At 34.6% G+C, this 15,755-nt stretch overlaps 1 protein-coding gene and 1 pseudogene across 1 annotated transcript in view; one reads left to right on the top strand and one right to left on the bottom strand.

The window, feature by feature from the left end:
• The window catches only part of Stpg2 (sperm tail PG-rich repeat containing 2), a 618,919-nt gene extending 603,719 nt beyond the window's left edge, over positions 1 to 15,200 (bottom strand). The window contains exons 1-3 of the mRNA XM_047566745.1: positions 14,830 to 15,200; positions 4,844 to 4,956; positions 3,418 to 3,546 (exon numbers count right to left, since the gene is read on the bottom strand). Of these exons, the coding sequence (XP_047422701.1) occupies positions 3,418 to 3,546; positions 4,844 to 4,956; positions 14,830 to 14,938 (351 nt within the window). The 5' untranslated portion in view covers positions 14,939 to 15,200. The remainder of the gene's footprint in view (positions 1 to 3,417; positions 3,547 to 4,843; positions 4,957 to 14,829) is intronic.
• Positions 13,168 to 14,752, top strand: LOC124994789 (microtubule-associated protein 4-like; annotated as a pseudogene).
• Positions 15,201 to 15,755: the final 555 nt, after the last annotated feature.

Here is a 15,755-nt window from a genome sequence, read left to right as displayed (position 1 = left end):
GCTTAGGAAATAACTTCCTTAACAAGATTCCTAAAGCGCAAGAAGTAAAAGAAAGAATCAATAAATGAGATGGATTCAAACTAAAAAGCTTCTTCTCAGCAAAAGAAACAATCAATAACGTGAAGAGAGAACTTACAGAATGGGAGAAAATGCTTACCACATGCACCTCAGATACAGCACTTATCTCCAGGATATAAAAAGAACACAAAAAAACTTAACACTAAAAAACAAATAACCCAATCTATAAATGGGCTAAGGAATTAAACAGACACTTCACAGAAGAAATACAATCAATCAACAAACATAGGAAAAACAACATTCATCATCTCTAGCTATTAGAGATAAGCTTTTGTTAGATTGATTCCCAGTCACTCTAGTCAGAATGGCATGTATCAAGAATATAAGCAATAAGAAGTGTTGGTGAGGATGTGGGGGAGAAGGTATACTTATACATTGTTTGTAGGACTGCAGATTGGTGCAACCATTAAAGCAGAATGGAGATTCCTCAGAAAATTGGGAATGGAACCACCATTTCACCCAGTTATCCCACTCCTTGGTTTATACCCAAAGGACTTAAAATAAGCATACTACAATAACGTAGCCACATCAATGTTTATAGCAGTTCAATTCACAATAGCTAAACTATGGAACCAACTTAGATGCCCTTCAACAGATGAATGGATAAAAAAAAAATGTGGTTACAAAAATACAATGGAATATTACTCAGCCTTAAAGAAGAATGAAATTATGGCATTTGCAGGTAAATGGATAGAACTAGAGAATATCATGCTAAGTGAAATAAGCCCAACCCAAAATATGTAAGGCCAAATGTTTTCTCTGATAAGCTGATGCTGATGCATAGTCGGGGGAGAGGGGATGGAACAATGAAGGAATTTTGGATTATGCAGAGGGGAGTGAGGGGAGAGGTAGGGCAGTGGGAATGGGAAGGACAGTAGAATGAGACAGACATTATTACCTATACACATATATGAAAAAAATTTAAATAAAAGAATGTCATTGGAATTTTTAATAGGAATTGAATTAAATCTATATGACACTTTATCCAAGAACATGGGAGAGCTTTCCTTCCTCTAAGGTCTTCTTCAATTTCTTTTCTTTAGTGTTCCCTAGTTTTCATTGTAGAGGTCTTTTACCTCGTTTTTAAAACTGATTCCCAGATTCCCAAGACTTTTTTTTTAAGCTACTGTGAATAGGATAGTTTTCCTAATTTCTCCTTCAGCTGATTCATCATTGGTATATAGAAATGCAGTTGATTTGTGGGTGTTAACTTTGTATCCTGCTACATTGCTGAATCCATTTATGAGTTCTAGAAGTTTTACAGTAGAGTTTTTTGGGTCTTCTAAATAGGATAATGTCATTGGCAAACAGTTTGAGCTCTTCTTTTCCTATTTGTATCCCTTTAATTTCTTTATTTTTAATTGCTCTGACTAGATTTTCAAGGACTATGTTGAATAGAAGTGGTAAAAGGGGGCATCCCTGTCTTATTCCAATTTTTAGAGGGAATGCTTTCAGTTTCTTTTAAATGATGTTGGCCTTGGGTTTGTCATATACAACTTTTTCTGTATTAAAATACACTTTTACTACCCCTAGTTTTTCTAGTGTTTTAAACATAAATGGATGCTGTATTTTGGCAAACGCTTTTTCTGCATTTATTGAGATAACCACGTGATTGTTGTCTTCAAATCTATTTGTGTGGTGAATTCAACTTATTGATTTCCGTATGTTGAACCAAACTTGCATCCCTATGATGAAACTCACTTGATCATGGTGCACTCTTTTAAATGTGCTTTGGTATGTGGTTTGCCAATATTTTATTAGAAATTTTTATATCTATGTTCATCAAGGATATTGGTCTGAAGTTTTCCTTGCCTAATGTATCTTTGTTTGGTTTTGCTACCAGGGTGCTACTAGCTTCATAGAATGAGTTTTGAATGTTCTCTCCTTTTCTAGTTCATGGAATAATTTGAGGAGGACTGGTAATAGTGGTGTTAGTTCTTCTTTAAAGGTCTGGTAGAACTTGGCTGAGAATCCATCTGATCCTGGGCTTTTCTTAGTTGAGTAGGCTTTCGATGGCATCTTCAATTTCATTACTTGAAACTGATCATCCTGGTTCAGTTTGGGCAGGTCATATGTCTCTTAGTGAATCATTCTTTAAAATCAGGTTCAACTCTTTTCCCTAGTCCCTCCAAAGACTCTATTTTTGGCTACCAGTGAACATTGTATTATGGCTCTAAGATATCATTTCATCAACTGTACCAAATGTAATTCATTACTTCCCTGTTGAAATTATAAATCTCAGAAGCAGTGATTTGTCTTCTATGTATTATCAGCATCTAGCACTATGTCCTATATGCATAGGCAATCAGTATATGTTTGAAAAACCCTTACATAGTAAATAAATATTTATTTTTTCCCTACATGTAAAATATCTGACATTTAAGTACTTAGAATATTTAACCTCATTATTATTGTATGACCAATATTCAAATGAGTACTCATCCCTAAAATATAATCTTTTAGCGAACCAATTAAAATATAATAAATATGAGCTATGTAAAGACATTATGATATAAAGAGAAGGGAACCACTGTAAATAAACTGTGACCAAACCCACAAAATATTATTTATTTCAGAAAGTTAGGCCACTGGTATAAAATATTTCTTTATGTTTCCAACATATCACCTACTAGTCTCCTAACACAAATTCTCCACTCCAATTAAAATAATCTTCCCACTGCCTCCCATAAAATTCCTCTTCTATATCTTCATTCATATAGTGCTCCACTTCTGGAATCCATACAACAATCCCATTTTTCAAGGCCAAACACAAGACCAAACTCCTCTATAAATCCTCTACAAACTATACTTTCCCATGACACAGTAATCCTTCTCTAAATTTCCGTGACATTTAATGACATGATCATTCATTTAGCCTTAAATTAGAAGCTACCCATCTAAATCTTAACCTTTTTTAATTGATATGATATCTTAATTTCTCTGTATTATTAACAGTACGTTGAACAGTCTCTTCTATATACAGGTAAATATTCTCCATATAAATATTCGATATATAGTCAAACAGGTGATATTTAAAATCACCTTACTTTCTATTCACCAAAGACACTTGAAATGGTTACACATTTATCAAGAGCAAAAATGAAGTTAGATAATAAAACTCTTGAAAACTAAAATTTACAACATCAATGAGCATTTAATTAGAAACTATAATATGGATACTAGCATATCTACTAATTTTTATAGTATATCTTTTTAAAATGTACTTATCACATAAAACATTAAACCTTTTCAATTTTATTTTAAATAAAAGCAATGTCATTCAAATCATAATATGAAATAGCAACATACTGATTGAAAACTCATTTTAGCTTCCAGTACCTTTCTGTTCAGGATATTTAATGTTCCAGGGTAAGACTGATCATAGCTTGCAGGTCCTGGATTATCTGAAATAAATTTCTTAAAACGCTTCTCTCGGTTTTGTAGACTACCACCTCCTTTTATATTATACTAAATTGGAGAGAAAATAATTTATAAAATAATTAAAAGAAATACTTTATAATTAATTCCTATTTGATAAGTATTAATATTATAAACAAACAGCTTTTAAACACAACCAGAAAATAGAGGAGAGGCTGGGGATATAGGTCAGTAGTAGATGCTTACCTAGCATGTGTAAGGTCCTGAGTTCAATTCCTAGTAACACCATAAAAAAAAAAAAAAAACCTCCAAAAAAACCCCACCCTGAGAAAGTTAAAACCTTCAATTAAAAACACAGTTGTAGTAAAAGAGGACAATGAGTTGTCAAATTTTAACTTCGAACTCAAACTAAAATATACTGTACATAGAGCACTCTAAGACAATACAAGAAAATGTACTTTAAAAACAGAAATCAAAAGCAGGAATTTCCAAAGTTGTAGAGAAGGAATAGAGTATATTCTTTGTAGGCCACTGGAATACATGTTTCTGAAATGAATTTAATGCTGACATTCATATTGCAGTGAAAAAGCAAACCTTCCAAGCTTGCTTAGGATCAGTTATTTTCATAGATAACATAATGATCATTTCCAGTAAAGTTTGATTTTATGCTCACATTAGTTTTAAACATTGTTTAATGCATACAACATTCATCATGGAACATATGCAGATTCTTCAGAATTATCAACTAATAGACAATTAATTTAAATAAAATTCCAAAAGGATAAAAGATGATATTCATGATCATGAGGATACTGGCGTTACAGCCATCATTTATGAACATGAATGAGGACCCTCAAAGATTTTCTGGTCATAGACTATTGAGACTATACAAAAACAGGACACAGATGAGACAATGGCAATGACTATAGCTTTAGACTATGGCACAAAAACTAACCTCTTCACTCTACTGCCATCCCTCTTCTATGTGTCTTCACCAAAATTTGGTTTTGTGTCATACTCTAAAACTATCATCATTGCCATTGTCTCCACTGTCTCCTGTTCTGCACAATCTCAAGAATCTGACCAAGACCTCTTCAAGGAGTCATAATTCACTGAAGAGTCCCAATCTCCTCATCTCATGGACCACACAGCACGTAACAATATTTTGTGTCTTATAGAAAATATATAAACAATGGAAACCACCAGTCAGGCAACCAACATCAAATGCAATTATTTCTTTTCTTTGAATTATAAAATATAGATTGAAAAGAAAAATAAGAAGATGATAAGGATAAAATAAAATATGTCAAATGACATTGTAGACTACTAGAGGAAGAAAATATGACTTTTATTAACCAAGACAGTAACAATAACTTCATAAATATACCTGGGCTTTGGAAACATTATAGTGCCCTGGACCTGGAACAGCTTTCTCAGTGTCAGAGGCAATAGTAAAAGTACTTTCTCTGGTACTTGAAGAAAGAAATGGTGCACAGCCACCTATTAAAAAATAAATAAATTAAAAAAATAAATGCATCACTGGCAAATTTGATAAAACACCAAAGAATTTGGAGGAAAGAAACACTGAAAATACATATAATCATTTAGTACTCTTAACATTAAGACTATATTTTCAGAACTAATGGCTAGCCACAAAAGTTATTATATAATATTAGATTTTATTAATATATTAAAATAAGAACCTTAAGGTTCTTACTGAACAACAGAAAAAATGGCTAAAGAAAATAAAATATAAAAGACTTTTTGTCTTCTAATTATATTTGGTTAGAATGAAAATGGTATTTATATTTAACTGATAAAACATTTTTATCCTCAGAAGATCACTCAGATTCTATCTGAAATAGAATATACTATTTATAGAAAATAGCATATATAAACTTATAGAAACAGACTATATGAAAAGAATTTCAAATAGATGTACAGCAGGTAACTGATATTGTCTCCTTGCCTTAGCACCTACTTGATACTCAGTAATATTTTTTGAATCCTGGACTCTAAACAAAGAATTACAAATCTAAGATGCAAACTTCATTGGAACAAGCAATCATAAAATCAGACAAATTTGTGTAGTCTACTAAAAAATTAATTTATAAAAAAATGTATGAACTGTATTGAGAATATAGCTTAAGCAACATGTGCATTTTAAAAGATAAGAAAGAACAGAACAGTTATATTTAATAGCACTCATAATTTGAACACTAAATCTGGTACACTAAAGAAAAATTTAATGCAACTGTAAGAATTTATTATGATTATTAGTTATAATAAAATCATGTCAAACTCAATTAATAGTAAAAGATACCTTAATTTAAACATTTTTTGAGGCCCACATGTATTAAAATGCAAATGAATCAAGAATTATTTATTTTAGGTTTTGCAGCATTAAAATGATGTAAGAAAAATACAGACATCTTTTTATCTTTTTTATGTTTTTATCAGTGCAGTATATCTAAACGTAATAGTGGGGTTCAATTTGACATATTTATAAATGCATATAACGTAATTTGCTCCATTTTAATTCCCAATACTTTCTCCAGATTCCTCACTTCCTCCCTTCCCCGATCCCCTTCCTCTACCCTACAGACATCATTCTTTTAAAAAAGTTTTTAAAAACTCTTACAAGCATTTTTAAAAATTAAAATAATTTAAAACAAAGATAAGCATCCCAAAACAAATTCCCAGAAACTTAAAAAGAAGGGACATCTTCCTCCACATCGAGGTGATTAGGAAAGCTTCATGAATGATGATGATGGGTATTGCTCATCAGTGGGTACCACTGGCTCAGTGGTACCTGCCTGTAAACCCAGAGACTGAGGAGGCTGAGGCAGGAAGATCACAAGCTGGCAGTTAGCCTCAGTAACTTAGTTATACCCTGTCTCAAAACAAAATAAAAAGAACTGGTGATGCAACACAATGATAGCAAGGTTGCTTAGCCTGCACAAGGCCCTGGGTTCAATCCTCAATATTGAAAGGAAGGGGGGCGTGGGAAACTCAGTGTTAATCTGACGTTAGAGGTGTAGCTCAGTGGTAGAGCATATACTAAGGGTATGTAAGGCCCTTAGTTCAAATCCCAATGCAAACACACGAGCACACACACGTACACAAAATCCTCTGGGTGATGACTATCCCAAAGCAGCAGAAAAGAAAGAAGATGAACCGAAGAAAAAGGGAATAGAGGGAAAAAAAAATAAACTTAAGTAACAAAGACCACAAGAACATTTTAAAAGTGATCCAAGGTTCATCTTAAAAAGGCAACTGTTTCCTGGTAGAGCTGAGAACCCCAGCATACTAGTGGAACATTACAAATCAGAGTAAGTAATCAGAGATCAAGATACAGATTTCATTCCAACACACACAAATGCACACTTATATACACACAAACCAAAATACAGATTATATAACGTGAATCACACAAATTATCAGTGTCCAGGAAAATATGACCCATACACAGGAGGAGAGTTAATAAAATAGATTCAAAAACTGAAGGTAAAATTAGCAGACAAGAGCATTAAAGTATCTATTATAAATATTCTTCATATATTCAACAAGACAGAGGAAAGAGGAACATGATGAGAAGATATAAAAAGGACTCATCGCTCTTCTGATGTGAAACATACACTGAATGAGATTAACAAAAAATTTCAGGTAGGTTAATAACACATTTTTCTCAATCTTTAACCACTTTGAAAATAAATTTTTAAAACAAAAATAATCTGAAATTCACAAATGCATGTTATTACATATGCATTACATTGTATGTAAAAGTAAAATGTACAATCACAATAGTCCAAAGGATGAGATGGGGAAAGGGAAACATTGTTGAGAAGCTCATGTGCTTGTGCAAAGTAGTAAAATATTATTTGAAGACAAAATAAGAAACATATTTTAACCCTAGGCAACCACTTAAAAATAAAGCAAAGTGGATTAATGGGAAAAAACAGATACCTCAAAAACATCTCTAAAAATATTTCTGTGTTATGTGCACATAAACTGAATCAAACTTTTCCTGTAAATAAAACTTTGGTGCTATATGTCCATTTATTCAATTATGTATCTTTCCTTCTTTTGATTGGAATGGGTGACATTGAAATATATTGTCTACTTTAAAATAGATAAATGAGAAAAAGGTAGCAAATAAGCCAATAATTGGGGTAAAAAAAGAATCACTTGTTTAAAAACTCAATTTATATAACAAAGGTAGGAAAAGAAAGCAAAGAACAAATGGAATAAATAAGAAAACAAATAGTAAAAGAGTAACTGTAAACCCAATAGTATCGATAATGAAATTAAATGTTGAAGTTCTAAATAAATCAATTAAGAGGCAGAGATTATCACATTGGATAACTAAGACCTAACTTTATGCTATCAATAAAAAACCCTCTCAAAACATAAAGACACAGAGTTTCTTAAAATATAAAAGGATGGAAGCCAGGTATGGTGGCACACACCTGTGATCCAAGCTATTATTCAAGAGACTAAGACTAAAGGATATCAAATTCTAGGCCATCCTGGCAACTGAGCAAGTTCCCATCTCAAAATAAAATTTAAAAGGGGGAGTAGGGTATAGCTCAGAGGTAGAGCACTTACCTAGCATGTGCAAGGCCCTGTGCTCAATCCCCGGGACCTCAAAAAGAAAATAAAACAGGAGCTGGGCCGTGGCTCAGTGGTAGAGCACTTGCATGGCATATGTGAGGCACTAGGTTCAATCCTCAGCAACACATAAAAAATAAATATAAAAATAAAGCAAAGGTATTATGTACATCTACAACTAAATTTTTTAAATAATAAAATAAAATAAAATAAAAATGATGGGAAAGATACATCATGCATCCAAGAATCAAAGAAAGCTAGAGTGACTATTTTAAAACCCAACAAAGCTGATTTTAGAACAAGGAGTTTCAGGACAAAGAAAAATAATTCATAATGATAAAAGGGTTTAACTATTCATAAAGAAAAGCAAGGAATCAATACCATAAGAATGAAAATAGTGCTTACCTGAAGTGCTTATCTGTGGAATAGTGCTTACCTGTAGAGAAAATTATTATGACTGAAAAGGAAAGTTTGGCAATGTTCTATTTCTTGTCTTGACTTTTCACCAAAAAAAAAACCCTATATTTTGTGCAAATATCTATACAAGCACTATTACATTTCACAATTAAAGGTATATTTCTAAGTTCCTACATTCATTAAAGTAATATGAGATAAACAAATATGAAAACTAAGAAAGCTAAGCTCAAGGCTAGTTCTGAGGCAATTGTCAATCAGAATACTGCAGAGCCCCTAACTGAATCTACCCAACGAATGTAAAATTAATTGGAAAGTACAGAAATTCATTGAAAAATGTTGAAAAATAAGCACATAGCCTCATGTATCCAACATATTATTGATGACAGAATAAATATACTCTATATACATATGAGGGAAACAAAGAATCAATAAAGTCAATATTCATAACACCCTCACTGAAGTAATACAAAATTAATTACAAAGACTTCTGTCAATAAACTGAAAGTATATATGAAATTCTGAGCACAAGTAAAAATACAAGAATATTAAAATTTTTAAAATGATAAGCTCCACGAGGGAAGGGACTTTTATTTTTTTAATTTGCAGCTGTGTACCTAATGTTTACAGTTACAGTAACCAACTGTTCCAGCTTCTCCTGGACACAGGACTTAGTGCTAAAGCTAGAATAGTTCAAACAAACCAGGATAGTCGATCACCTCATCATAGTGCTCTAAATAGTAAACAATAAATACAAAAGTAATAACTGACATTCTAAACTACATCTTTAGTCAGTTATTCAACAATACTGAATTCTTTATTTTACTTATGATGTACAAGTATTAGACAGTAAAAGTACAATAATGAAGATGAAAAAAATGAGGAAATTAGACAAATAACTACACTACAAACAGTGCTACCAAGAATTAACATGTAAAATGTAGAAGAGTTCTGGGGAATTAGGGTTGGTGGAGTTTGATTTCACATATATAGATAAACTGACACGTGAAATGCCAACTATAAATCATAAATTAAAGAGAAAGAAGAAATTAAGAATATAGGAAAGATCTGGGAGGAAAGAAATTAATTCAGTTTGAGATACATTGAGTTTGAATTGCCAACAGCAAAAGATAAATCAAACTGGCATGAAGCAATAAAAGTCAGTCCATTCTGAGGAAGAAACTGGGCAGTATATGATTAAAAGACAAATTCTATACCCACAATGACAGTCACAAAGGACATTCTTCACAAATAAAAAGCAACTAGGTCTTTGAAACATATACAGTAATCGCCTGCATATTAATTAATTAGTCAAGGTAAATAAAGATGGATTTCATTCCCTGATGTGGCCTCTCTTAAATGTTGATTGGTTAATAAGATGAAATCATTCTTTTTGGAAAAAGCATTTCAGCACATGTAGAGGACGATGGATACTTCTTGCTTCAGTATCAAATAAAGCTCCACTATCAAAGAAGAAATCTGGGAAAGAAAATATTTAGGAGGTGATGTCACTCAGCTTTGATTGCTAAAACAGAACTAATACAGATAACTAATAGATAGCCAATGTGGAATGTCATTTAATACGTAAATAAACTTTAAAAGTAACAAAATACTCCTTAACACAACAGTACCAGGAGCAGTTACATAATTACAAGAAATATGTTTTTATCACATCATACTAGCCTAGTTGTCTGAAGGAAATTTTGCTTTCATAAGCTATACTACTTTTCCAGATAATTGAGAAAATTAGGCACAACTCTCACTAATCTAGAATTCAGATATCCATCATCTCTTCCACTCATGAAAGCAGAGCAGTTCAGTTCTGTCCCTTTCAGGTTGCAAATCCCAGATGGAAGAGTCTCTCTGATCAACTGGCCTAAAACCAAGGCAATTGAGTCTGTAAATTAAAATAGAAAGAATTTCCTGAGGAAAATGTGGAGCCATTACACTGGAGGACTAACTAAAGCAGGCTACAGTAAAAAGAGCAGTAGTGAGGAGAGAAAGAAGTTAGGAACAAAGACTATCTGCATCTCCAAGCTCTAAAATCCTCTCCTCTTGTGAAATTTAACTTAAGAAGTAAATTACATAAAAGTTCCAGTATCTGTCTTTCTCACACCATATGCTGAAAACCCATCTGATTCTTAATGAAGTAACGGCATACTTCTGCATAGTCCAGTGTGCTACTGATCTTAAAGACAGTAGAGATGAATATACGTAGGAAAGAGATAATAGTAACTTTTAAATTATCTTGTCAAGGAATCTGGCAGAGAAATGACTAAGAAGATATCTGTTCCTTCTACCAATCAATTATCATCGTGTTATCGCTGAGTATCATTAAAACAATGAAACTGCTCAGTTCCCAAGCATGGAATTTCCTAGTTTCTTTCATAGGTCAACAAGGTACATCCTTTAAAACAGTATAAGAAGGGCCTGGCCACACACTACTTACTGCCCTCTAAGCACAGTTAACAGTTATCAGAGTTTTTAATTCTACTATATGTGGTTCATTTGTTTTTTAATTGTGCAATTTTATGTTAAAGTATTGGGCTTTTCAACTATCCCAGTTTTAACTGAGAATAATGGAGTAGAGATCATGAATATTGCCCTCAAGCAACTCATATTTTAGTGGAACTTCCAGATCTATTAACAGAAATTACAACATAAAATTAAAGTGCTATGAAAAGAGTCATTAATAAGTCAGAGAAGGGATTGGAGTTGTAGCTCAGTGGTGGAGCACTTGCCTAGCACATGTGGGGCACTGGGTTCCATCCTCAGCACCACATAAAAATAAATTAATTAAATAGATACCGTGTCTATCCACAACTAATATATAAATATGTATTTCTCTGAGAAGTCAGAGAAAAAAAATATTACTATGGAATAGAGTCAGAGAACTTCATTTCTATTGAGTTTCAAAGAATAAACAGGAATTAACCAGTTGAAGAAGGCAGAGTATACTGGGAATATGTATTAACAGGTACAAAGACACAGAAGTTAGCACACATGAACTTATGAAAACTGAAAAGTTGGAACTGGTGAAATGTAGTTCAAATGTAGGAGGAATTGGTGCCTGGAAATATCAGGTTAAGTGGGAAATCAGGTCAGGGATAGGAATATGAAGAACATTACTTATCATATTAAAGAGTTCTAATTTTTAAACTTGGTGTGAGAGAAGTTGGGTTTTTTGTTGTTGTTTGGTTTGGTTGGTTTTTTACAAATAAATAGTATATCACAGAAAGATCATTCTAGCCACAGACACAAAGAGAAGATAGATTGGAGACTAAAATAGAAGAAAACACATAATGTTGTATTGGTTTGGTTCAAAATAGAAATAATGAGGACTTGAACTAAGGGGCATTTAAATAGAGGAAACCAACTTCAAAAAGACTATGAAAATAGAATGGGTAGGTCTTAATGATCAACAGGAATGATCAGGCAGAGGAGGAGGCTAGAACAGTTCCAAAGCTTAAAGTGTATAATAGGTGAATAAAAAGGGAACTTTTTTAAAGGGGCCAGTATTGGTGGGGAAAACAATGAGCTCAGACACTTGGAATTTTAGATGCCAGAGACCATCCAGACTGATATGTCCAAAAAAGTAACAACAATGCTAAAGGCCTTAAAATCAAGAGAAAACTCATCTTGGAGAGCTATATCATCTAAATCACAAGAATTTCACCTGAATGATCAGAATCAGAATGTGAACAGCAGTTGAGTTTATAGATATGAGAAAATATGCTGAGAAAAGCAACAAGCAAAACATACAGTATATAAACATTTTTAATATATTTGGAAAAAAATAAAATTTTTAAAGAAGACTGTGAAGGATTGGTAAGAAAAGGGGAAAAATGATTCCCTGATTCATTATTTAATCATATATCAGGTAATTTTCCAAAATAAGAAGGGAAGTTACACAATTCAACTAAGGACTGATGTTTGACTTACATTTACCTAGTCAACAGCATAGCTCATATGTCAACTTATCCTTAAAAGTGTCTTGGAGTTTCTATTTAACTCTTTGAAAGCAGGGACAGTACTCGGAACATTTTTATATTCTCTAAGTAGTAGGCATTTAGTTGACTGTATGACTGTTGGCTCCTTTCACTACATGATTTTTTTTTTTCTAGACTAGTCACCTGTAGTTTTGCCTATAATCAATCATACTTCTTAACTTCAGATTGTTTAAAATTAAGAGCAATGTATCTGTAAATATGGTAATGCTCATGGCCACCTTCCCTACCTAATTCAGGGAATATGTCTGTATTTTTTCATGCCAGCAGTGCTAAATGTTGTGGTTTTGTTGACAGAGATATCTCTGAGTGATTGATGAAAGCAGTGCTCACTTCAAGAAAACACACGTGCTTGGTCTTCAGTCAGGTGATTTTATTTGCCTGATAATACATTTTAATGGAAAGTATTCTGACCTCTTTTTGTATACTCTTTTAAAAACTGTTCTGGGACATGATCTGAAAATGAAGATGTACGGGCTAGCTGAAAGGGGGTATGACCTAAAATCAAAAAACTCAATTTGCATCTTACTGGCTGTAACTTTGAATAAGTCAACAATTTTCTGTACTTATTTTACTTATTAATAAAAAGGGCAATATCACATGTACTGTATCCCTCCCAGAAATGTGAGGGAAAAAAGTGAATAGTAGTAACTTATCATGGACAGTTGAGCAATATAGAATGGCTGACCTTGGTCTTGCAGATTCATTAACAGAGCCACCTCCAGAAATTAAGAAATAAAGTGAGACTTCATTGCCACACTGGATGCAGAGGTCTTTGATGATGTTGTGGAGAAAACTATTGGGAAAACAGACTCTATTTTTCTCCTAGCTGTGGAAAAGAAAACTGGGAACTCTCGAGCCAAAAAAGAAACCATGCTCAGATACCAGTCAAGTGGAAGGTACTCCATCTTCTAAACCAACCATGCTAACCAATGGTGTCGATAACATAAAAAGGAATGACACAAGAGGTCTCCACTGGATGTTGAAGGTTTGGAGAGCTGCTGAAGGTCAAGGTAAACAAATAGGAAGCAATACATAGAGCTGCTACTAAGTTAACAGCAATTGATTTTGGGGCACAGCAAGACCTTATCTGGGAAGGTGCCCACTGGAGTGTCCCCTGAAACCTGTTGGGGTGAGCACTGTGGGGTGTTCTTCACATATGAGCACCTTGGAAGCAAGAACACAGTAGTCAGGAAGTGAAGATCCTTCCTCCAGGGCCTTCTACTAAACTGAACCTCCTGCCAACTGGCAAAGGAGAAAGGTTTACAGGGTTGGGCATCATTATTATAAGCAAGGCAGTGAACCATAGATTCGGAGCTGAGAGGTGATAAGTTAATTATTGGCACAAAAGAATAAACAACAGTAGGAAAAAGAACCAAGAGAAAGAATGCTGTTAGAGGTGCCTCAGGAAGAAGTGTTTCTAGGAAGAAAATGATCAATTGTATTAAGGGTCAAAAAGTATCATAGCAGTAAGCATTTTGGGCAGTCATTGGTCACCAGTAGGTTGTTGGGGAGTAAATGTTTTTAACAACTCAACTGCATTAAAATATTAGGCATAACAAACTCCAAAAATACTGAAATTGGATGGTGAAAAGCAAAAAAATTCAAGATTTAAAATACGGACAGCTGACAAATTTTACTGCACCCAAAGAAACCTAAACCAACCCCAGGCTGATCAACTCATGTCAACAGAAAAAAGAGATTCTGGCATCTGTTTAAAAATACAGGTATAGTGAATTTATATGGGGAAAATGTGGGTCAATGAAGGAAAAAATAACCATTTAGAGGGTATCAGGCTTCCAACAATTAGAATAGAAAAAGTAGAACGCAAATTGGACATACTTGTTCAAAGTTTGGCCTAAGTCACTAACTGCAAACAAACAACTAAATTTTCCATCCCCACTCCACCTCTCAAGAATATAACTTCTTTACCGAATACGGAAAAAAAACTTTCTCATGAAATGTTTGAATAAAGAGGGTGGTCAGATAATTTGTCTGAAAAAATTGATACGACTGTCTTTAAATGATACTGCGAAATAGGAATGTAAAAGTTACATCTTTGTAAGTAAATATCTGATTAATGGAAGTAAAGGTGTGTGAGGCACACAGGCGTTCAAAGAAAAGAGAGCCAGAGCAAGTACACAGGATTTGGATTTTATAATCAACAGAGCCAGGAAACCAAACTCCTACATGTAGCATTATCCCTGTTTACTTAAAAGTTTTCTTCCATTTTTTAAGTGGTACCATTTCGCTTTATGTCTTAATTCACAGGCACACAGAAGCCGAGCAGGCTAGGCAGTTGGCTGGCTGTCGCAGGAAACGGGCCTTTCCTATATCTTACCTGTTGCCTGCCGCTTCAGGGAAGGTACCTGGTAGGATCCAGGACCCACATGCTCCTCAGTGCTGCCACCTTCAGCCAACCTGAGCAAACGCGGAGCCCGGTCATACATAACGAGGGTGGGCGGGGCTGCCGAGGGTGAAAACGAATTGGCTAAAGTGTGGAGCAAAAGGAGGCAGCCACTAGTCTGAGGTCCGCGAAGAAATCACGTAAACCAAGGAGCTAGCGTAGGAGCTATCTCCAGACCCGCTTATTGGTGTCAGATTTCCTCAAAGTCGATTTCTAGCCTCATGGTAAGGTTGAGGGGCGAGCAACCACAGATTAGGCTACCCACACAGGCATCTGTTCACCAGCCAAGAACTCAGGTACCCCTCTGAAGAACTCCAGGGAGTAAGGGCCCACCCAGGTGCTTCCGGCCTTTGTCCCGCCTACTTCTCTCTGCCCCGGAAGTTTGGGGGCAGGCCCCGACTCCGGGAGAAAGGACTGGCGCTACTGTCGGGCCAAACCCTGGGAGCATGCGCACTGAGCATTTCCGTCCTGGCTCCCGACACCTCCGATCCTTCCGCTCTTTTAACGGGTCGTACGGAGTTTTGGAGCTTTTCTTGCCACCGTCAGTGCTGTATGTCCCGGTATTTTCAGTGTGCATAAAAGTCCAGGAGATGAGGGCTTGCTTGGACTTCATATTTTTCCTTAATTAAGACTGTCTGGGAAGAGACTCGTCAAAAATTATAGAAAAAAAAAGCGATAGCGCAGTGCAGACCTTGGATTCCACAAGATCGCCCTCCTCTCCTACTACAGCTAAGCTTGCACCCACCGAGGAAAAGCATCTCTGATCTTAACCCTTAATCCAAACTGCTAAGAGAAACCCCCGCGGGGAGACGAGGATGGGAAATGGGGTGGGGAGATGGGTGACAGGAAATCAGGAACCA

This window comes from Sciurus carolinensis, chromosome 10 (genome assembly GCF_902686445.1).
Source record: "Sciurus carolinensis chromosome 10, mSciCar1.2, whole genome shotgun sequence".
NCBI lineage: Eukaryota > Metazoa > Chordata > Mammalia > Rodentia > Sciuridae > Sciurus > Sciurus carolinensis.
The sequence above is the reverse complement of the archived record's forward strand: the minus strand, read 5'-3'. Positions and strand labels throughout refer to the sequence as shown.